This window comes from Odocoileus virginianus, chromosome 18, assembly GCF_023699985.2.
Source record: "Odocoileus virginianus isolate 20LAN1187 ecotype Illinois chromosome 18, Ovbor_1.2, whole genome shotgun sequence".
Taxonomy (NCBI): domain Eukaryota; kingdom Metazoa; phylum Chordata; class Mammalia; order Artiodactyla; family Cervidae; genus Odocoileus; species Odocoileus virginianus.
This window is the reverse complement of record NC_069691.1, coordinates 3,561,276-3,583,731: the sequence shown is the minus strand read 5'-3', so window position 1 is coordinate 3,583,731 and position 22,456 is coordinate 3,561,276. Positions and strand designations below refer to the sequence as shown.

Below are 22,456 nucleotides of genomic sequence, written 5' to 3'. Positions count from 1 at the left end.
CCTGTTCTTAATGACCTGTTTCATACTGCAATTCTAGACTTTTCTTTTTCCTGTGCCTTCCTTTAAACAAGGGGTTTCTATGGGGTCAGATATCTAAAGATATTGAAGGAAAGAGAAACCCTTTGGATGACAGGTACCCTGAGAGAAGTGCTCTTCTATCATTGTTAGGACAGTTCCCTGAAGGCCTTGAGTTTGTATCTTAAGCTCAGGTGTTTGTTACCCATTACCTGTGGAGAGGCCCCTGTGAATGACAGTAAAAATAGAAAGCAGTGTAGCTTTGGTCCCTGGAACTCCCTCCCCAGCACTTTGCCCAGCCCTTGGTAGAGCCAGGGCTGACAGCGAGTCTTCTCTCACAGTCACTGGTCCAGTCCCGGAAAGCAGGCATCACTTCTGCGTTGGCCGCACGCACCTCTCTCAAGGATGAAGAGCTGGTAAGTGACCCATGGGCTTTCATGAGTCCACTGGCCTATGGCCCGGTGATCGTCTCTGTGGCCATACACTGGGAGTTCAGAAGTTTGGGGCGGACTCTGTTAATGAAACAGATAGATATTATAGCATCAAGTTTTCCACACTGGGAGAAGCAAGGGTCCAGACCAGGGGTAAACCTAAATCTCATGTTGGAGTATGAGTATGTGACCACTCATGTCAGGGATTTATGGTGAGCCTAGTACCTTCTGTTTCCCTAAAAACCCTGACTGCTGGGGCAAGTCTTAAACCCAGCATTTAGGTCATGGATGTGCTCCTTGGATGACCAGGAGCACATGATGTTGGGGGTTTCTTTCTGCCAGGCTGGAATGTGGGCCGGGCCAGGCTGAAGCATCTCCTTGACTGCCAGAGGTGTTGATAGCCCTGCACTGGGCTTAGTAGTGGTATCTCTCAGCAGAGAACTAAAGTCACTGGTGGGTGATGGGATATGTGTTTTTCAGAAATCCCATGTGTATAAGAAAACCCTGCAGGCCTTAATCTACCCCATCTCGTGCACCACACCCCACCACTTTGAGGTCTGGTCCGCCACCACCCCCACCTACTGCTACGAGTGTGAAGGCCTGCTCTGGGGCATCGCCCGGCAGGGCATGCGCTGCAGCGAGTGTGGAGTCAAGTGCCACGAGAAGTGCCAGGACCTGCTTAGTGCCGATTGCCTGCAGCGTGAGTGGCCTGTGGGGTGACGGGAGGGAGGGGCTGTGGGCAGCAGGGCCTCTCAGCATAGCCGGCAGCAGGGGACCAGGATGGCTGAGCTATCGTCCCTCCACTGTACCTGACTCTGACGCGCTGTCCTTTTTAGAGAAAGTAGGTTCCCAAGTCAGGAGACACTGCCTTTCCAAATAACAGGTCTCGTAACACTCGCTTAAACACCTTTAGGAAAAATTCATTGAGTTTCCTATGGCCCTTGGATGGAGCTACAATCTCTTCCGGGATTCAGGTGATCCCAGAAGCTCTACTGGGTATTGTACACACCATGATGGCTGTTTTGCCCAAAAGACTAGAGCATGTGTAATCAGGGACCAGAACTAAAAGGAAGAGAGAGTTCGGGGATTCTAGGCCTCAGAGAGGAGCCTCCTGAGAGGGAGACTAGGGAAGACTCAGGGAAGGTGGAATTTACTCCTTGCTTCTAGATGGAGCTTTTAGACATCAGTACCAAGAACAGAATCTTCAAATGGATGAGGCAGAGGTCCAGAAGGAGAATGTGTGACTCCCAAGGCCCTTGCTAAACATGTGCCTTGTGCCACCATCTGAGTGGGGAGAACAGGAGCAGGGAAAGCAGCAAGTCTTGGCGCAAGAGGTGGTGGCGCTCCAAGTTCTCTCCTTGCTCCACCCCTGCTCGGCGTGCACTGCTGTGGTTAGACCCTGGGGAGAGCAGGGCTGGGGGTGTGGGAAGTATTCTCTCAGCCCTCCAGGTCTTCAGGTGTTCCTCGTTGCCACGCTGCAGCAATGAAAGCTTCAATTACGGTAGGAGAAAGGAAGGTCACCTTTAGACTCGCAAGCACTTCATTATCCCAGGGAAAGATATGAGACCTATAGGGGCCTCAGGAATTGTTGACTTGAAATGTCATTCTCTGAAGAACCCTAGATCGATGCCAGCGACGTGGCTGCAGTGGACAGGAAGAGACAGGCCGAACACAGCGGAAGAGCTGGGTGCTGGCGATGGCTCTGCCCAGACCCGCCATGCGGGGTGGCAGGACAGGTGCCAGCAGCGCCCTGCCTCAGTTGGGAGAGCTGGCAGCTAGCTGCAGAGGCTGCTTGCTGGGAGCCTCTAGATGGTGCCCTCTAACAGCCAGGGTGTCTTATCTTCTCTTTAGGAGCCTTTCCGAGGTCCCTACCAGGGAAATAGCGTTGCGTGGGATGTGCTAAATGCAAGAGTAGATGCAGCCCAGGTCACTTTTCATTTATCTAAGTCTTCTATGAAGTACTGAGTGGAACTAAATGCCCTTCTGTATACGTCCCTAGACAGAAAATCTGCTTTCCATCCTCCCAGGATTAGGATGTGAATGTTGACCTTTCTTCTATGTGCCAAGTTTTGTCGTTAAGGCCTGAGCCTTTGGAGACTGGAGAGAAGTTAAGAGCCAGTCTGCCAATAAAGAATGGGTCCTTTGCCTGAGAAACCTGGTTGGTGAAATACGCTGGAGGAAATCTCTGTTCCTCCCTAATCATCCTTAGGACAGCAGAGATGAGCTGGCTGGGGTCATGGCTGGTAAAAATGGCCCTTGGCCTTGCTGGGATAATACTGATGGTAATAATAATAGAGTGTTTATTACTCATTAAATAAAGCAGATAGCCCAGTGTCAGATGACAGGCACTGGGCTGGATGCTTTATGTTAATGAAATGCTTACTACAAATCTTGAGAGATAAGTGCCACTTTCTTCTCATAGAAGAAATGTATTTACCCAGCAGGGAGTAGTAGAGTCAGGATTGGAACCCAGGTCTGTGTCAGATAACAAAGCCTTAATTTTCTTACCATATCACAATGTCTTCTAAGATTGGAGCCACTGGAGCCACAGGGGAGGATGTGCCCAGCTACGTGCTATGATGAATTCTGAGATCTGTATCATGACTTGGCATTTGGATGAGTTTGGTGGAATTGTGCCTATCCACAACCACTCCCTGATAACTGAGATACCCATTTTGATATTTTGGCCTTAGACTTGATGGAAGAAAGACAAAACCAACTGTAGACTGAGCTACTTTTTTTTTCTTTTCTGATGAAAAATTCAATATGTTTCTAAATAGAGAGAATGGACTAATATAACATATTAGTTATATGATTAACATATAACAATGATCAACTTTTTGCTACTGTTTGAGTTGCCTTTTAAACTCCACTGGCCAGGCATTAAACTCTAGCAGGCCCCACAGATACCAGCTTTCCCCAGAGATGTATCAGTCTTCCTAAGCTTCTGTCACTGCTCAGTGACATCTCCTAAGCCCCATTCTGCAGCCTGATCCTTGACCTGGTAGGTGACCTGTTGGTTACCCTACTTTCTGTCTGTGGCCACTCTTCAGGGGCTGCAGAAAAGAGCTCTAAACATGGAGCGGAGGACCGGACCCAGAACATCATCATGGCCATGAAGGACCGAATGAAAATCCGAGAGCGGAATAAGCCAGAGATCTTTGAAGTTATCCGGGATGTCTTCAACGTGAGCAAAGTCGCGCATGTGCAACAAATGAAAACAGTGAAGCAGAGTGTGTTGGATGGCACCTCCAAATGGTCAGCCAAAATCACCATCACTGGTGAGCAAGCCAGAGTTTGAGGGGACAGGAGGGCCTCGGCTATGGGGAGGAGCCTGGGGGGGAAAGCATCCTGAGCTTGAGGAAGCAGGGACTGGGGGGAAAGAACACAGAATGAAGCCCTCATTATTCATCACTCCTCTTCTAGACTCCGATGCCAGTGGTGCTGGGAGAGGCAAGACTGACACTCGCAATCTGAATGATAATGCAAGGATTTAGTGACAATCTGATATCACAGACTTGGTTAACAGTTTGATGTTGTAAGAGCTGGGAGACTGGGGAGAAGGGGACAGGCAGGAGATTAGGGAGTAGTTAACCAGTGATTTATTAGCTGGGTACATATGACTGAAGCATGCATGTATCAGAACAGGTAAGGACCTTTCTGGGTAAGTGGTCAGTTAGGGTCCAGGGAAGAGGTAGGATTCTTGGGCTAGGCTTTGAGGGAAACGCTTAGGGCTAAAAATAAAAGTAGAAGAGTGAGGAAATCTGCTCCTGTGCAAGGAGCAGATAGAGGGTGCTCTAAGATGGGAAGTATGAGTCGTACTTTGGCGGGCTCATGACTTCCGGAGTGTACTCTGAAGCCTCCTTCTGTGTATGTCTGGGTTGTAGTGGTGTGTGCCCAGGGCCTGCAAGCCAAGGACAAGACAGGATCCAGTGACCCTTATGTGACTGTGCAAGTGGGCAAAACCAAGAAGCGTACCAAGACCATTTTTGGAAACCTGAATCCTGTTTGGGAGGAGAAGTTCCATTTGTAAGTCGTAGTGGGCTCTGTCTTTCCTGGGACTGTGTATATTTTGAGAACGGCATTAAATCCTGTTGTTCTGGACTTGGACTCTAAGAGAGATGGGGTAGAGGCAATGGAGAAAACCCATTTCTCACTTACTTTAATTGGCTAGCATTTATTCTTTTCCTAGGTCTCTTCTCATAGGCTGTTGTATCAGGGTTACTTCACTCAAGTCTTAACTCAGGCTACTAAAGGGGCCCCTGCATACTTCTTTTTCTAGTGCTAGCAAGATTTTACTACAGCTGAATGACAGAGCCAGAGACTGCCATGCAACTTTGTGCCTTCCAGCCCTGCCATCCTGTAATGTTAGACTTTTCATTTTCCTAACCCCTAGGAAGAGTTAGTCTCTTCTAGGGAGTGGGGTGGGAACAGCTTGTCCTACAAGTGGATAATTGTGACTTGAAGATAGAAACCTTAGAATTTTCCATTTCCCTGAAGGGCTCTGCTTTTCTTTCTGCCTCAGCTTCCCCTCCCTTCTCTATTCAGTATCTCACTTTTGATACAGACTATTTCATATGACAGCAAGGGATGGCCGCTGAAAAATGTCAAGCTGTAGCCTAGAACCTGGACTGGTGTCTGGTGAATCCAGATGCTTTATCACACCCCCGTTAATGACTAGGACCAGGACTTTGAGTCTGAATCAGCCAAACAGACAGCTTATGTAGAGACCTTCTGCTCTTGGCTCCTTGGAAGGAGATTGGGAAAAGGGATTGGAGCCTATAAACGCAATCTCCAGTCCAGAAGTGATAGTTACTGAGGGGAGCACCTGTTTTTCAAGAAGCTGACTGGTTCCTGCTTGAATATTATTTATGGTTAATTCTACTCTTGATCTTGACAAAAGCCCGAGAAGTGATACTTACGGTTAATTCAAATGAATTGGCTCTATAGTCAGTTTTGCCCACTTTTTGTTTAGTAAGCAATTTGTATTCTGTATGGCCTTCCCTGGTGGCTCAGATGGTAAAGAATCTGCCTGCAGTCTGGGAGACCCAGGTTCAATCCCTGGGTTGGGAAGATCCCCTGGAAAGGGAATGGCTACCCACTCCAATATTCTTGCCTGGAGAATTCCATGGACAGAGGAGCCTGGTGGGCTACAGTCCATGGGGTTGCAAAGAGCTGGACATGACTGAGTGACTAACACACACTTGTATTCTGTATAAGACACTCTACATGGTATTGTATATCTAAAAATGTGTAAGACAATTCCTGGCTTTAAGAGGCTTATTGATGATTTGTCTGTTATTTTTCAGTAGACCAGTAGTTATCCTATAATATTTTAACAGAATATGCAAAGACATTATGAGAACATAGGGTAAGGAGCAGCAAACTCTGCCAAGTACAACTTTTAGATAAGGCAACAGGGATCCAAAAAGCAACTGCTGGGGATGGAGAGTGTGAGGGAGGTACCTGGCAAACCACCCCTCCAAAGAAAGCACCATAGAGAAAATGACAAGGCAAGTGGATATTAAAGAATGACTAAAAAAAAGAAAGGAGAATGGGAGAAGTTCACCAAGCACATTCCCAGATATATGGGGATGTTAGGTAGAAAACCAAAGCAAATATGACCAGATGGGCTTACCATGAACATTTAACATCTTTATGGACTTCATATAGGACTCTGGGGAGGGAACTACCAACTGCTTCCTAGGGTTCTGTGGCATCTATTAGGCTGTTTTCTGTTGGTTTCGTTGATATAGCTAGCTGGCAGGAAATCAAAATTGTCCCGGACTACTCCTCTCCTCCCCGCTTTTGACCAGCGCAGTCAGGACTGGACAATAGTTTGGAGAGAGCTACCCGGGCTAAGGAGTGGAGAGCCATTTGCTCAGACAGCCTGACTCACTGGGGACTGGAGTACCAGTGCCCTCTGACTCCTTCTCCTCTGTCAGTCCCAAGGGCAGCTGGTAGAGCCTTGGGAGGAAGCGGGAGTCACGAGAGAGAGGGCTGCCGGGTCCGTCCGTAACAGAACCTGCCTGACTCTTGCAGTGAGTGCCACAACTCTTCCGACCGCATTAAGGTACGTGTGTGGGATGAGGATGATGACATCAAGTCACGAGTAAAGCAGCGGCTAAAGCGAGAGTCTGATGATTTCCTCGGCCAAACCATCATTGAGGTTCGAACGCTGAGTGGCGAAATGGACGTCTGGTACAACTTGGGTGAGGAAGCAGGACCAGAGAAGGCTTCTGGGAAGGGAGAGCATGACTGGGGAGCCTGGGGAAAACCCTGTCTACCGAGTCCACCACTCAGGCCCCAGAGCATATACATCTCCACACAGAGCTTCCTTTCCCAGCAGAGAACCCACCACAGATAGAGACGGGGACAGAGGACTAGGGGTGTCTGGGGCTGAACATCTTTTCCAGCTTTCAGAAACTGAGATCTCACCCCTCATGCCTTTAGCCCACTGGGCACTTCTTTTCTCCCGCCCAGCCAGTTTTGGGGTGTTTGTGAAGCATACGGTAACTGCAGTGAGTTTGCCTGTTTGGTGAACACGCGTCAGGGCCTCCTTTCCTTTGGGTTAAGCCGGGATGGGAGCTGTCTGTGCTGTCTGCAGTTGCATGGCTGTCAATCTCCAGTCTTCTTTCCTTCCTAGAGAAGAGGACAGACAAGTCAGCCGTCTCAGGGGCCATCCGACTGCAAATCAGCGTGGAGATCAAGGGGGAGGAGAAGGTAGCCCCATATCATGTGCAGTATACGTGTCTCCATGAGGTGAGCCAGCTCTTGGGAGATGGGGTGCCGGAAAGCTAGGTTGGGAGGTGCCTTTGACAATAAGTAGGATGGCTAGCTACTTGAAGTTCTGGAGCCCACTTTTATTTTATCCTTGGCTCACTGTGCTGTGGCGGACAGCCCAAGAAACAGTCCCAGCCCCAGTTCTCTTTTACTAACGTGAGAACAGACTGCTGGGGCCATAGGAGTTACTGAGCAGTGACTTGAAGGACAGAATTTCTGTTGAGCCCTGTTCACACTCTCTTGGTCTTTACCAGCAGGGTTTTTTCCTAATACATAGTTTAACTCTTTAATACCAATATATATTTTACTGTGTCTCCTATAGAACCTCTTCCATTACCTCACGGACATTCAGGGCAGTGGAGCAGTCCAGATCCCTGAGGCTCGAGGAGACGATGCGTGGAAGGTGTACTTTGATGAGACTGCCCAGGAAATTGTGGATGAATTTGCCATGCGCTATGGCATTGAGTCCATATATCAGGCCATGACGTAAGACTCCCCTGGGGCCCTGGGAAATGGCTGCTAACTCTTGAAATAGCTAGTGGAGGTACACTGATGGAGCAGACAGATCCCTAGTTGGGTAGTATGCAGTGATTCATTCTTTCCCTCTCTGAGCTGGGAGAGGTGGATCTGTACCCCAAGGCAGAGAGAGTATATGTGTGAAGGGAGTGTGTTTATCAGTAACTCGGGGAGAGGGGGTTGTCTGTCTACCCCGGAATTCCCAGGGCATGGGTGTGTGTACAAGAACAGATTTGCCCAGTCATCACAGGCCTGGGCGTACAGGGTACACGTGCTGTGACAGAAATCCCCACCTGCTATGAGAAGAGGTACAGGCTGTGTGTTGGAGGGGCTGCCACTCGAGCTCTGCACGGGAAACAGCCCTGGGTGAGCAGAAGATAGCTAGTGCCCTGGCTGTGCGGCTTTTATTCAGTTTGACTTAACTCTTTGTATGTGTCACATGTTGCGCCACATGCTGAGAACACGAAGGTGAATAAGGGGGCCTCTGTGTTTGGGGAACTTGGTGTAGCAGGAGAGACAGCCCAGTAACCAAACAGTTGCATTTTAATGTGATAAGTGCTATCGAGACGTAATCACAGTGTACTATGAGAGCATCTGGATTTTAGGGGAAGCCTGTGAGGGAAACTGGTGAAGAGCTGACACTTGAAATACAGAAAAGAGGGAAAGGCATTTCTGGTAGGGCATGTGCAACTCAATATGATCAAAATCCAAATCAACATTATCTCTAGCAAACCTGTTCCTGTTCTTCCTGTATTTCCTATTTTAGTAAATGGAACAGTTTATTACCCAGTTATCCAAACAGAAATTCAGATGTCAGCCTAAACTTTTTTGTCTTACTACCACCATGCAATCAGTCTCTAAAACCTCTAGATTCTACCTCCTAGAAATGTTTTTAACCTATCTGTATTGCTATAGCTCAGTAATAATGATAGTAACAACAACTTCTATATACCATTTCCTTACGTGCCAGGCACTGGTTTAAGTAATTTATGAATGTTAACTCATTTCATCCCCAGGTCATTATTATTTCCATTTTGTAGATAAAAAACAGGCATAAAAAAGTTGAAGTAATTTATCTAAGGTCCCTGAGTGGTGGAGCTGTGACTCAACTCTAGAGTTTGGATCTTGGGTCTGTGCTCTTATTAACCATTTCTTTGATCCATTGGCTGCCTTGTTGCTTCTTTTCTGAGTGAGTGCCATAACTCTCCAATTGGTCTTTCTGTCTTAGTCCAAGTTTTCTTTTCTGATTTTTACCATCAAAGTGGCCTTTTTGAAAAACTAATCTGATCACAGTAAACCTTTGTTTAAAAGCCCTGTAGCAAAAAAAAAAAAGCCCTGTAGCATCTGGGACAAACCCTTTTTACTGTCTGTTCCCTGCTGCTCCTCCATCCTTCCTTAGTGTTTGTCTATCAAACGCTTGAACGATGGCTATAAGGAAGGTTTCCCAAATGAATGACTCTCTTCATGAAGAGGTTTGTTTTTGAAATAGTTTCCCTTTGCCTGCATACTTCTCCAATGACTAATTCTTACTATCTTTTAAGACTTGTTTCAACCATCTCTTCTTTGCGAAGCCTTTTTTCTAGTCCGTTCTAGCCCCCAGCCATTCTAATTTAGATGACCTTCCTGTATGTTCCCAGAGAATTTTTGCACAGCATGCCTTAAGTTACTGACTTACTTTCTGACACTTGCCAGGCTATCACCTCTTTGGATTCTGGCACTTAGCGTAGGGCCTGGCACATAGTAGATGTTCATTGAATGTATATTTGAATAAATAAATTATGAAAATCTTTGTCTGCCAAGGTGATCTTAAGCTTCATACACAAGAGTGGGATCTTTTGATTACTTGGCTTTTGCCACAAACCCTGAAGAGTCTTTGAGGCTGAAGATGCTGTTTTTCAGGCATTTTGCATGTTTGTCCTCCAAGTATATGTGTCCTGGTGTGCCAGCAGTGATGAGCACCTTACTGGCCAACATCAATGCCTACTATGCCCACACAACTGCCTCCACCAATGTCTCTGCATCTGATCGTTTTGCAGCCTCCAACTTTGGGGTGAGTGTGATGTTAAGCCATGTTACCTGATTGTTATCAATTAACAAGAGTTTGATTTTTCAATTGGTACTGCAGAGCTGATATGCCTAAAAATTCAAATATATAGTGCCACCTAGATAGTGAACTTGTTTCCTTATGGGTATTTAGTCTATACTAGTAGACTCTCCTCAGATATGGATAAATGAGAAAAGGTGGAATAGCACCATGGTGGTTTGGTAGGGGCACAACCTGGGCTTAGGGAGAACCTCTCTGGGCCAAAAACTTGGTCAAGTCACCATGTTCTTCAGCCCCGCAGGTTCACAAAGGAACCTTCTTATTATTCAGTCTCTCTCTGACAGATTTGTACCACTTAAGTTCATATGAGTCTGACGTCTAAGCAAGAATACCAGTACATACCTGAACTTAACCCTTTCTTAGTGTCTGGACTGTTTTCCTGACCCAGGGTATACCCTTTCCTGTTCTTAAGATATTTGAGAAATTGAATCATTGCACGTAATGTCACCTGATGGAAGTTCAGTATAAACTGGATGGAATATTTCTAATCCACCACAAAGACTACTGTTTAGAGACAAAATTACTGATACTCCCAAATCAGTATCTCTGGTCTCTGAGTGCTTTTCCTTGGTAGTAATTAGTTTTTTGATGTTGATAGTCTTTCTGTAGAGGAATTAGTGTCATTGACTAAGCCAGTCAGATATCTGTTCCTTTCTGTCTCTTCACAGTATCTATTTGCTTAATATCTAATGCTATATAATATTATCAATATGTGAGTTCTAGGACTGCTATACAAATAGCCTACAGGAACATGTTCCATATTTAATTATACTTTTCTAAAAATAAACTATCAAATAGTATTTGTTACTTATTTTGACATTTTAAATGTATAAACTAAGGGAAATGATATGCAATGTGGTTCCACCTTCTAGATGTATCACTGATCACCTTCCAAACGTATCACTATTTCTCTCTCCCCTCATCACTGCCACCCTATGGCTGTTTCACTGTTATGAGCTATCCCAAGATAAGTTAGAACACCACAGACCCAGGAATAAGGTGGAGACTGTGTCTGGAGTTTCCTTTTGTCTGACTGAGATGAGTTAGAGTCCCAGCGGGATGGAGATGCACTGGTCATCTCCTCTTGATTTGTATAAAATGCTGTTTCTAGTCCCAGAAACGTATCTCGTCTTGCCAGTGTGGGAAGAGTCCCCAGTGTGAGTGCTAAGAGGTGGAACGCAAACGACATCGTTTCTCCTTCGCGTGGTTTATTGTTCTCTTTGGTAAATACGAGACCTGATGTGTCCCCAACTCAGAGTTTTCTCCTCACCCCGAGATGGTTCTCTTTTTGCTACAGTCTGAGGGCTCAGGAACTGACCTTTTTTCTTCTCCGTTATTTGTTTACCACCCTCAGAAAGAGAGATTTGTGAAACTCCTGGACCAGCTGCACAATTCACTGAGGATTGACCTCTCCACCTACAGGGTGAGTGAAGACATGGCTGTGGGGTGGGACGAAGCATAATATCAAGATCAGTCTAGAGAGACTATGGGCCAATCACAACTATAAAAATTGAAGGCAAGGAAAATTAGTCCTTTTCATCACATCTGAGTATGGCCAACATCACTGACACCTGTGGGTCTTCTAACTCCAGGGACCATACAGTGTTTAAACAGTAGCAGGTGTAGTTGCTCTTTATAGATAGTTGGCTTTCTAACCCCACACATGTCACCCTACCAAACTCTCTGATGACATTCCCATCAGGGAGTCTCCTGAGGATAATCTCTTCCAGAAATGCCCTTTAAAACATAGATAGTTACATTTTCTTGTTGTGTCTTCCCACATTCTCCTCATTTTCCAGGCAAGGTGTGTGAATCTGGCTAAGGGAAGAGAAAGTAGCTTGGCTTGGGCCAGTAATTTGTAGCAGATATGTCTGTTTCTAGAATGGAGGGAGGACAGAGATGTAGCAGGGAGGTGAGTGTCTAGATCAGGACAGGGAAATGGGCAGGTTTTTTTGTTCTTCCTAAGTTAGGCCTTCTTAGAATGACTTCATTACTTGCTTTAAAGTGTTGTGAATTTCCAGAACAGGCAATATACCCACATTAAAAGGTAAGTATAAAACAACCTCAAAGTCAAGAAGTGCAATTTTAATTATCTGCACCTTCAGCGCCCTCCATTCGCACGAAGAATGGAGAGTTGACTGTATATCTTGTATTTGGCATATGAGTAGCCCTTTGAAGGTTTAAAAAAAGCAACCCTTAAAATGGAGAGTGGTGCAGCATCTTCCTTAAGCGCTGCTTGGCAGCCTCTCCCTGAGACTCATGCCAAAGGAAAGAAAGATCCTCGGAAACTCACTCCAAATGCAGCTCTGCTCAGAGCCTTGCCATCTGCTGGCTCCAGGATGGGAGAGTACCCGGGATCCACTGTACAGAAAGTGTACGTCCTGGATCCCAGTCTTTTCTCTAGTGTGGCTCCACTTATATTCCATGATATACAGTTAGATTGTAACCTCTGAAGAACTCACTGTTTGGGTGTAAGACTCTTCACCCAAGAAAAAAGTGTGTGTATGTGAGTGTCTGTATGTTTATTTGTGCAAATACTCACATGTTGCATGGGAAGTAGAGTTGGGGGTAGGACGTGTTGCTTTCTGGGCCTGGGGTTATTAACACCTGCTTTGGGCAAGGGCCTGAGTCCATGGAAAAGAGAGAGAGACATGTAGTCTTCAGCATTTTTGTTCTGCTTCACTAGGAAAGATCCCTGTGGGTGGTCCTTAGGAAGCTTCCGATCTCTTGCTTTTGGCAGGGAAGGCTTTCATGTTCTTCTGTTCCTCTCTTACATTTGCTTGGTTTGCAACAGAATAATTTCCCTGCTGGGAGCCCTGAGCGACTTCAGGACTTAAAGTCCACAGTGGATTTGCTGACCAGCATTACTTTCTTCCGAATGAAGGTAAGAGATGAATTTGGGCTGGGTGGTGCTAGGCCGGGGACCTGGCCCCAGGGACATGGAAGCTAAGAATCATTGAGTATAGTCCAAGGCTATAGGATCCATCACCTCTAAGCCCATATTTCCATACATCTGTTCCTGAGTTACTTCCAAGAAGATCATGGATCAAGAAGGATGGACTAGGTAGTTCTCTCCGTCAGCTGTCCTGACAGTTTCATCTCAGGGCAAGGCCCAGGGACCTCAAGAAAGATGAAGGAATCTGGGATAGTTTGGGGGCACTTCCAGGAAGAGATCTCACTCAGGTCAGCAGGACTCTGGACCCATATTTTTTAAAATTAATTGGCAGGTGCAAGAACTTCAGAGCCCTCCAAGAGCCAGCCAGGTAGTAAAAGATTGTGTGAAGGCCTGTTTGAACTCAACATATGAGTACATCTTCAATAACTGCCATGACTTGTACAGCCGCCAGTACCAGCTGGTAAGAGGGTCGGGCTTGGTGGGGCCAGCTGTCAGTGGTTCTGGAACCCTCAGCTTTCTTTCCTATGATTGTGGTGGAAGGGAGCTCAGGAAAAGTCCTTGATGTTCTCAGGAGTGAGTGAGTTGTGGAGTGGGGACCGTCTAGACCATGCGAGACATTGTAGACGGATGGGAACCATTGGACAAGATGTTACATAACTGAGTTGAACAGAAACAGCAACAATAAACTTTACTTTGGTATTGAAGAAAGGGACCTAAATTTGAACTCAGTTCAGGGAGTGAGTAGGTTAATTCTTAGTCCTTCCTAGAGTCTGCTTTCCCCCTGAAGTTAATTTTATTCTGACTAATGTGAACACCTCTGTGTTCCAGGCTCCCTTCCCCTGAGATCTGAGCTACTGGAGCCTTTGTTTAGCTTGCCACACCCAAGGCTTTGTCATCCGTCTACAGGTTCTCTCTGCTGGGGAAAGACACTATTTTTAGCTTTTATCTTTCAGTTATGCGAGAGTCTATCTGAATACTTGACCTCTATTCCCTAGGTCTTCCTTGGTGGCTTAGTTGTTAAAGAGTCGGCCTGCAATGAGGGAGACCCAGGTTCAATCCCTGACTCAGGAAGATCCCCTGGAGAAGGAAATGACAACCCACTCTAGTATTCTTGGACAGAAGAACCTTTTGGCTTCAGTCCATGGGATCACAAAGAGGAGTCAGACCTACTTTTAGATAAATCTAGACTTTGAAAGAGGCCTTATAAACCATTCAAGGACTTTCTTTAGCCTTTTTATTTTGCTGGTTTTTCTTTTTTTTTAACTTTCTCTCACTCTTATTTTCTCATTATTTGTACTGAAGTAAACCCTTAGTGAAAGTGAAAAGCACTGTCGTGTCCGACTCTTTGTGACCCCATATATACAGTCCATGGAATTCTTCAGGCCAGAATACTGGAGTGGGTAGCCTTTCCCTTCTCCAGGGGATCTTCCCAACCCAGAGATCAAGCCCAAGTCTCTCACATTGCAGGCAGATTCTTTACCAGCTGAGCCACAAGGGAAGCCCAAGAATACTGGAGTGGGTAGCCAATCACTTCTCCAGCGGATCTTCCCATCCCAGGAGTCGAACTGGGGTCTCCTGCATTACAGACGGATTCTCTACCAACTGAGCTTTCAGGGAAGCCCGAAGTAAACCCTTAGTGTCTTTCATTTCCCTCTACTGACCTTCAGTCATTGATTCATTCATCTATCTGTTCTTTGGACAAGGTCAAACGCTAGGGATATAGTCTACATCTCACCCACGTTTATCTCTTCTCTTTTTGATAAAAGCCATTCTAACAGATATGAGGTGATACCTCATTGGTTTGCATTTCCCTAATGATTCATTTCCACTGTATAGTCATAAGGGATTTGATTTAGGTCATACCTGAATGGTCTAGTGGTTTTCCCTACTTTCTTCAATTTAAGTCTGAATTTGGCAATAAGGAGTTCATGATCTGAGCCACAGTCAGCTCCTGGTCTTGTTTTTGCTGACTGTACAGAGCTTCTCCATCTTTGGCTGCAAAGAATATAGTCAATCTGATTTCGGTGTTGACCACCTGGTGATGTCCATGTGCAGAGTCTTCTCTTGTGTTGTTGGAAGAGGGTGTTTGCTATGACCAGTGTGTTCTCTTGGCAGAAGTCTATTAGCCTTTGCCCTGCTTCATTCTGTACTCCAAGGCCAAATTTGCCTGTTACTCTAGGTGTTTCTTGACTTCCTACTTTTTCATTCCAGTCCCCTATAATGAAAAGGACATCTTTTTTCGATGTTAGTTCTAGAAGGTCTTGTAGGTCTTCATAGAGCCGTTCAACTTCAGCTTCTTCAGCGTCACTGGTTGGGGCATAGGCTTGGATTACCATGATATTGAATGGTTTACCTTGGAAATGAACAGAGATCATTCTGTCGTTTTTGAGATTGCATCCAAGTACTGCATTTCAGACTCTTTTGTTGACCATGATGGCTCCTCCATTTCTTCTAAAGGATTCCTGCCCACAGTAGTAGATACAATGATCATGAGTTAAATTCACCCACTCCAGTCCATTTTAGTTCTCTGATTCCTAGAATGCCAACATTCACTCTTGCTATCTCCTGTTTGAGCACTTCCAATTTGCCTTGATTCATGGACCTAACATTCCAGGTTCCTATGCAATATTGCTCTTTACAGCATCGGACCTCGCTTCTATCACCAGTCACATCCACAACTGGGTATTGTTTTGGCTTTGGCTCCATCCCTTCATTCTTTCTGGAGTTATTTCTCCACTGATCTGCAGTAGCATATTGGGCATCTACCGACCTGGGGAGTTCCTCTTTCAGTGTCCTATCATTTTGCCTTTTCATACTGTTCATGGGGTTTCATGGCAAAAATACTGAAGTGGTTTGCCATTCCCTTCTCCAGTGGACCACATTCTGTCAAGCCTCTCCACCATGACCCATCTGTCTTAGGCGGCCCCACGCGGCATGGCTTAGTTTCACTGAGTTAGACAAGGCTGTGGTCCTGTGATCAGACTGGCTAGTTTTCTGTGATTGTGGTTTCAGCCTTTCTGCCCTCTGATGCCCTCTCACAGCACCTACCGTCTTACTTGGGTTTCTCTCACCTTGGACGTGGGGTATCTCTTCACGGCTGCTCCAGCAAAGCGCAGCCACTGCTCCTGACCTTGGACGAGGAGTATCTCCTCATGGCTGCCCCTCCTGACCTTGGATGTGGGGTAGCTCCTCTCAGCCACCTCCCCTGACCTCGGGCGTGGGGTAGCTGCTCTCAGCCGCTCCTGCGCCGTTGCAGCCTGGTGCTCTCAGTCACCGCCTCGACCTCGGGCGAGGCGTAGCTCCTCACGGCCATGCTTCTGTGTGGTCCGTCGCAGCTGGCACGCTTCTGCATGGTCCGGAACTGAATGATTCAGTTCAGTTCAATTCAGTCACTCAATCCTGTCTGACTCTTTGCAGCCCCATGGACTACAGCACGCCAGGCCTCCATGTCCATCACCAATTCCTGGAGCTTCCTCAAACTTGTGTCCATTGAGTTGGTGATGCCATCCAACCATCTCATCCTCTGTCATACCCTTCTCCTCCATCCCTCAATCTTTCCCAGCTTCAGGGTCTTTTCCAGTGAGTCAGTTCTTTGCATCAGGTGGCCAAAGTATTAGAGTTTCAGCTTCAAAATCAGTCCTTCCAATGAACATTCAGGACTGATTTCCTTTAAGATGGACTGGTTGAAAAAAAAAAAAAAAAAAAAAAAAAAAAAAAAAAAAAAAAAAAAAAAAAAAAAAAAAAAAAAAAGATGGACTGGTTGGATCTCCTTGCAGTCCAAGGGACTCTCAAGAGTCTTCTCCAACACCACAGTTTAAAAGCATCAATTCTTTGGCACTCAGCTTTCTTTATAGTCCAGCTCTCACATCAATATATGACTGCTAGAAAAACCATAGCTTTGACTAGATGGACCTTTGTTGGCAAAGTAATGTCTATGCTTTTTAATATGCTGCCTAGGTTGGTCATAACTTTTCTTCCAAGGAGCAAGCGTCTTTTAATTTCATGGCTACAGTCACCACCTGCAGTGATTTTGGAGCCCCCCAAAGTAAAGTCTGTCACTGTTTCCATTGTTTCCCCATCTATTTGCCATGAAGTGGTGGGACCAGATGCCATCATCTTAGTTTTCTGAACGTTGAGTTTTAAGCCAACTTTTTGACTCTCCTCTTTCACTTTCATCAAGAGGCTCTTTAGTTCTCATTTGCTTTCTGCCATAAGGGTGGTGTCATCTGCATATCTGAGGTTATTAATATTTCTCCCAGCAATCTTGATTCCAGCTTGTGCTTCCTCCAGCCCAGCATTTCTCATGATATACTCTGCATATAAGTTAAATAACCAGGGTGACAGTATACAGCCCTGATGTACTCCTTTGGAACCAGTCTGTTGTTCCATGTCCAGTTCTAACTGTTGCTTCTTGACCTGTGTACAGATTTCTCAGGAAGCAGGTCAGGTGGTCTGGTATTCCCATCTCTTTCAGAATTTTCCTCAGTTTGTTGTGATCTGCACAGTCAAAGGCTTTGGCATAGTTAACAAAGCAGAAATAGATGTTTTTCTGGAACTCTCTTGCTTTTCAATGATCCAGCGAATGTTGGCAATTTGATCTCTGGCTCCTCTGCCTTTTCTAAATCCAGCTGGAACATCTGGAAGTTTTTGGTTCACATGTTGTTGAAGCCTGGCGTGGAGAATTTTGAGCATTACTTTGTTAGCGTGTTAGATGAGTGCAATTGTGCGGTAGTTTGAGCATTCTTTGGCATTGCCTTTCTTTGATATTGGAATGAAAACTGACCTTTTCCACTCCTGTGGCCACTGCTGAGTTTTCCAAATTTGCTGACATATTGAGTGCAGCACTTTCACAGCATCATCTTTTAGGGTTTAAAATAGCTCAACTGGAATGCAATCACCTCCACTAGCTTTGTTCATAATGATGCTTCCTAAGGCCTACTTGACTTCACATTCCAGGATGTCTGGCTCTAGGTGAGTGATCAGGCCACCATGATTATCTGGGTCATGAAGATCTATTTTGTACAGTTCTTTGTGTATTCTTGCCACCTCTTCTTAATATCTTCTGCTTCTGTTAGGTCCATACCATTTCTGTCCTTTATTGTGCCCATCTTTGCATGAAATGTTCCCTTGGTATCTCAAATATTCTTGAAAAGATCTCTAGTCTTTCCCATTCTATAGTTTTCCTCTATTTGTTTGTATTGATCACTGAGGAAGGCTTTCTTATCTCTCCTTGCTATTCTTTGGAACTCTGTATTCAAATGCGTATATCTTTCCTTTTCTCCTTTGTCTTTCTATTCTCTTCTTTTCACAGCTATTTGTAAGGCCTCTTCAGACAACCATTTTGACATTTTGCATTTCTTTCTCTTGGGGGGATGGTCTTGATCACTGCCTCCTATTCAGTGTCACGAACTTCAGTCCAGAGTTCTTCAGGCACTCTATCAGATCTAATCCCTTGAATCTATTTCTCACTTCCATTGTATAATCATAAGGGATTTGATTTAGGTCATAGCTGAATGGTCTAGTGGTTTTCCCTACTTTCTTCAATTTCAGTCTGAATTTGGCAATGAGGAGTTCATCATTTGAGCCACAGTCAATTCCCAGTCTTGTTTTTGCTGACTGTATAGAGCTTCTCCATTTTTGGCTGCAAAGAATATAGTCAGTCTGATTTTGGTATTGACCATCTGGTGATATCCATGTGTAATTCTCTTGTGTTGTTGGAAGAAAGTGTTTGCTGTGACCAGTGCGTTCTCTTGTTAAAACTCTATTAGCCTTTGCCCTGCTTCATTCTGTACTCCAAGGCCAAATTTGCCTGTTACTCCAGGTATTTCTTGACTTCCTACTTTTGCATTCCTGTCATCTATAATGAAAAGGACATCTTTTTTGGGTGTTAGTTCTCGAAGGTCTTGTAGGTCTTCATAGAAGTGTTCAACTTCAGCTTCTTTAGCATTACTGGTCTGGGCAGAGACTTTGGATTACTGTGCTGTTGGATGGTTTGCCTTGGAAATGAACAGAGATCATTCTGTCATTCTTGAGATTGCATCCAAGTACTGCATTTCAGACTCTTTTGTTGACCATGATGGCTACTCCATTTCTTCTACGGGATTCTTGCCCACAGTAGTAGATATAATGGTCATGAGTTAAATTCACCCATTCCAGTCCATTTTAGTTCACTGATTCCTAAATTGTTGATGTTCACTCTTGCCATCTCCTGTTTGACCACTTCCAATTTGCCTTCATTCGTGGACCTAACAATCCATGTTCCTATGCAATATTGCTCTTTACAGCATCAGACTTTACTTCCATCACCAGTCACATCCACATCCCCAGTGATTGGTGATATTGAAAACTTTTCCATGTACTTGTTGGGCATTAGTGTGTTTCCTTTGGAGAAATATCTGTTTAAGTCTTCTTCCCATTTTTTTTGTCAGTTTGGGGTTTTTTTGTTTGTTTTGCTTTTTGCTGTTGAGTTGTTTGAGTTCCTTATCTATTTGGGGAATTAACCCCTTATCAGATAGGTGCTTTACAAATACTTTCCACCAATTGTAGATTGTCTTTTTATTTTGTTGTTTCTTTTGCTGTGTAGAAACCTTTTAGTTTGATATAGTCTTACTTTTTGATTTTTGGTTTTGTTGTCATATCCAAAATGACTGTCAGGGAGCTTTTTCCATGTTTCTTTTTCCTAGGAGTTTTATGGTTTCAGGTCTTACATTTAAGTCCTTAATCCATTTTGCGTTAGTTTTTGTGGCTGATATAAGATATGGGTCCAATTTCATTTTTTTGCTTGTGGATATCCAGTTTTCCCAACATCATTTAAGAGACTATCCTTTCTGCATTGAATATTCTTGGCCCCCCAAGGCTTTTTCTTATCCAGCTAGGCAAATAACTTCCAAATGCAGTTCTTCGCCCTAATGACTTTCAGGAGGCTAAGGGAAGTTTTGCTTCCCTGAGGGCTGGGCCAGCCTGGATCTGTTCGGTAGCTCCTGCAGAACTTAAAAGAATGTCTCAGAGCTGAGATGTACTTGTGTGTGGTGGGGCAGTGGGTGATGTCAGAGGAGGGCCACCACTAGAATAGAACTGCCAGTGGGGATCACGTGGTACTAGACCTATTTAGACTGAAGGGGCTGTTTACTTCAACCAGGAATTCACTATGCTCATAGCTACTGGGGGAAGAAGGAAGGGGGACAGGCATCTTTATGTCTCCTGGACTGATCAAGCTTATTAGAGCAGCGCTCTGGAGCTTGGGAGAGAAGTTCTCAGGGACAGTTGCTTTCTGTTCAAGTGGTCCCAATAGTCACCGCTCTGATAGAACGGGCGGTGGTGTCTTGTGGAAGACAGGGTATAGGAGAGGAAGGGTGCCTGATTCTAAAGGATGGGGCATGGTGTGGGGAAGGGAGAGAGGAAGACTCTCCATATTCTCCTCTGACTCTCACTATCTTTCACCATCTTCTCGGGAATAAGAATCAGGAGCTGCCTCCAGAGGAACAGGGGCCCAGCATTAGGAACCTGGATTTCTGGCCCAAACTCATCACACTCATTGTGTCAATCATAGAGGAAGATAAGAATTCCTACACCCTCGTTCTGAACCAGTAAGTGTCACCTCACTTGGCCTTTCTGTTTGATGGTTGGTTTGTCCCCCTGTCTAACAGCCTCTTTCTTTCCTGTCTCTGTGTGTTCACAGTGCCACCTCTTCTTCCTGTTCGTCCATCTGTCCCTCTGTCCCTTGTATCTGTCTGGGTAACTCTTTCTGGAGACAGGTGTGGAAACATAATGAGGGGCCCCGCCCAGACTGAGCCAGCCTCCCTGGAGAAAGACCTCTGGGAGTGGCTGCCCTCGGCGTCCCTGGGGATCCAGAGACCAGGCGTGCATGGTCTGTCGACTGTAAATAAAGAGAGCCTTCTGATGCCCAACTTTTGCTCCTTCTGCTAGCTTATTTAGCCTGGGCTTGTCTTTCAGCCTCAACCCTTCTCCTCCTGGCCAGAGTTCCCTGCCTTCTAGGCATCATCTCCCATAGGGCCACCTTGCCTGAGGGGATCCTCTGCCCCAATGTGTCCCTCTGCCTACCACTGGCCCTGGGTCCTTATTCTTCAGTTGGAGCCTGGCCCTGTTTCCTAGGCTTCTCCTCTCTTCAATCTGACCTTCAAGAACTAGTCCTATTGGCCTTGGAATTAATCAAATCAAATGCCTCTGCCGTACTCTCTGACTGTGTCTTCTTCCATCATCCAGGTTTCCCCAGGAGTTGAATGTGGGAAAAGTCAGCGCAGAAGTGATGTGGCAACTCTTTGCCCAAGACATGAAATATGCACTGGAGGGTAAGGGTGTGCCCATGGCAGTGGGCTGCAAACCCCTAGCCAAAGCACCTATTTGCCATCCCTGTATTCTCCCAGACAACTGTATGTTCTAGGTGAATAGTTCAGTGAGAAACTAGAGGGATTCTAGGCATAGTGGGTGATAGGCCTCAGGAGACCTTGGGTAGGTAAAGCTTCAGCCAAAGGAGTAATGGAAATTGCTGTGTGGATGTAGGTTCCTCCTTCCAGCTCCAGAGGAAGTACCTATTTCACACTTTCCCAGCCCAGAGATCAACTCTTCCCATGCTAGCTGTTCTCAAGTGGCCCACTCCCTAGGGGATAGTCTTATGACACTTGCCTTTACAGTTTTATAGAATCATGAAACTTTAAATACATAGGTAAGATTATTTTCTCACACCCTAGACTGCCTGGCCTGACTTTCTTTGAAAGTTTTTCTAGACTGGCATGAAAAACCCAGAAAGATACTTCTTCCTTCACTTCTTCCATGGAACCAGTTGTTACTCATCTTGTTCATTCTGCTTATTCTTCTGTTCATTTCCCACTTTGGCCCACAAAGAGATCACTCCCCTACCTGTGTCAGACCTTCCTGTTTCTCCCCATCTGTGCTCACTCACTTGGCTGCATTTCCTATCGCTGTATGCTATGCTAGTCGTCTCCTCAGTCTGTGAAAGTGGACCTGGATGGAGGGGGAGCAGTCTGGAGCAAGGACAAACCAGAGTCTGCGTGTGTTATTTGGGTAGGGTGGGAGGAAACTGGTAACCCTCTCAGACTTTTACACGTTTGAGGTTTAGGAGCAGTACATTTTGAGGTTGAAAGAAATCTTGCAGATCTGTGCTTAGTTTGAGACAGTCACGAGCTGTCTGGGCACGTTCTGTAACTCTTCCCCGGAGCAGGCTGCCTCCTGTCCACACTGGGTCATGCCTGGGGCTGCAGCCCATGCTTTAGCGGTCTGGCCTCTGACTTGGTCACATGTCCCTTTCCCCCAGGCAGCGCGTGGTGAGTGTGATGGGGAGTATTGCCCCAGTTCTTAAAGAACTCCAGCTCTAGTGGATTTGGTGGGAAGCGGGGGCGGGAAGACAAGTACCTGTGAAAAGTGTATTGATTCCACAGGAGGAAGAGTGTAAGGCTGGGCAGAGGTTTTTCAAACAGAGGAAATAAGTAAAAAGGGGAAACGGCAAGAGCAGGGTGGAGGTGGGGGCAGGAGAGGGGCGTGCAGTGCTGGGCTCCAGGACTTCTACCTGCTGCCTGCTAAGTCAGCTCTGCTTTTATCAATTTTATATGAGGCTTTAAATGAAATTTCTTTCAAATGAGGAATTCTGCTGATGTTTAAAATAAACATAAAAGAGTTGAAAACTGCTTTAAAGAAAGAACTCATGTTGACCTGGTTTCAAATCTCAGTTTTACC

The 22,456-nt window shown here is 45.6% G+C and overlaps 1 protein-coding gene across 5 annotated transcripts in view; it reads left to right on the top strand.

The window, feature by feature from the left end:
- UNC13B (unc-13 homolog B) overlaps positions 1-22,456 on the top strand; it is a 202,903-nt gene that overhangs the window by 168,364 nt on the left and 12,083 nt on the right. For all 5 annotated transcript variants that reach the window (XM_070480297.1, XM_070480296.1, XM_070480295.1 and 2 more), the window contains 13 exons: positions 357-431; positions 927-1,146; positions 3,500-3,727; positions 4,334-4,475; positions 6,489-6,658; positions 7,093-7,208; positions 7,552-7,715; positions 9,645-9,795; positions 11,204-11,272; positions 12,644-12,733; positions 13,077-13,205; positions 20,204-20,331; positions 20,969-21,054. In XM_070480297.1, coding sequence (XP_070336398.1) covers positions 357-431; positions 927-1,146; positions 3,500-3,727; positions 4,334-4,475; positions 6,489-6,658; positions 7,093-7,208; positions 7,552-7,715; positions 9,645-9,795; positions 11,204-11,272; positions 12,644-12,733; positions 13,077-13,205; positions 20,204-20,331; positions 20,969-21,054 — 1,768 coding nt within the window. The remainder of the gene's footprint in view (positions 1-356; positions 432-926; positions 1,147-3,499; positions 3,728-4,333; positions 4,476-6,488; positions 6,659-7,092; positions 7,209-7,551; positions 7,716-9,644; positions 9,796-11,203; positions 11,273-12,643; positions 12,734-13,076; positions 13,206-20,203; positions 20,332-20,968; positions 21,055-22,456) is intronic.